Genomic DNA, 980 nt, shown 5'->3' on the forward strand with positions numbered 1-980 from the left:
CAGGGGGGGGGGGGGAAAGGTGGAGGGTCACAGGGATGTGTGATGGGCTCAGAGGGGTGGGAACGGTGGGCAGCGTTCGCTCAGGACAGAACAGGCTTGGCTATCAGAGGGTTGAAGAGGAGGGTCCCTCTCCAGCTACCCAGGATGAAGGGATGCCAGTCTGTCACCAAGGCTGGCTAGAAGAGATTCAAACTTGACATTTGCCGCCCCCCCTCCGCTGCACACCCTGCTTGTATGGGAACAAGGGCCCAGCAGATCCCAGCACTTTCAAAATGCAGCAAAAAAGGCAGCAATGATGGGGCAGAGGCAGGGAGACCCGTCCGGATTGGGGCGGGGGCTTTGGTGTAGCTGCGTGCACAGGGCCCAATGCCCCGGAAGATGAAGGCCACCAAACAGCACCTGCCAGACAGCACCGCTTCTGCAGCCGCCAGCACCATGGAGGGGAACCAGAGGGCCAGGGCTGTGTCCTGCAGAGCGGAGCGTCAGGGGTCCCTCAGGGAGCGTGGTCCACTGCGCCCAGCCCACCTGTGTGTGGCTGAGCAGAGGCCGTGGGGAAGAGAAGGGGGAGAGGGGAAGGGGAGAGAAGGAGCGGGAGGGAGTGCAAGAGGAAGAGAGGCAGAGAGGGGGTGGAGGAAAAGAGGGAGGGAGAGAGAAAGAAGAAGAAGAAAGAAGAGAGGAAGCGGAGACAGAAAGAGGAAGGGGGGGGCAGGTTGCGTGGTGGCCCTGCAGACTCACGTAGATGCGGGTGGTGTTGAAAGGACAGTCATTGGTCGCTATGGCTGCACGGGCGTCAGCCGGCAGCGAATGACAAGGTGCATGCCCCGGCTGTGGATGGTGAGGGCGATGGCCAGCGCCAGGCCCACGCTGCACGCCGTGGACAGGAGGCAGTTCAACAGGGACACGCTCAGCAGGGTCCAATGCTGCAGGCAGCAAGGAGAACAGATGAGAGCGGGGCTGGCCAAAGCTGGGGGAAATGCCGG

The 980-nt window shown here is 62.2% G+C and overlaps 1 protein-coding gene across 1 annotated transcript in view; it reads right to left on the minus strand.

Moving 5' to 3' along the window:
- Positions 1-920, minus strand: part of KRTCAP3 (keratinocyte associated protein 3) — a gene marked incomplete at its 5' end in the record, with an annotated part of 1,227 nt that extends 307 nt beyond the window's left edge. The window contains 3 exon segments of the mRNA XM_009696678.1: positions 317-467; positions 736-806; positions 809-920. Of these exon segments, the coding sequence (XP_009694980.1) occupies positions 317-467; positions 736-806; positions 809-920 (334 nt within the window).
- Positions 921-980: the final 60 nt, after the last annotated feature.

This window comes from Cariama cristata, unplaced genomic scaffold (genome assembly GCF_000690535.1).
Source record: "Cariama cristata isolate BGI_N322 unplaced genomic scaffold, ASM69053v1 scaffold39223, whole genome shotgun sequence".
Classification (NCBI taxonomy): domain Eukaryota; kingdom Metazoa; phylum Chordata; class Aves; order Cariamiformes; family Cariamidae; genus Cariama; species Cariama cristata.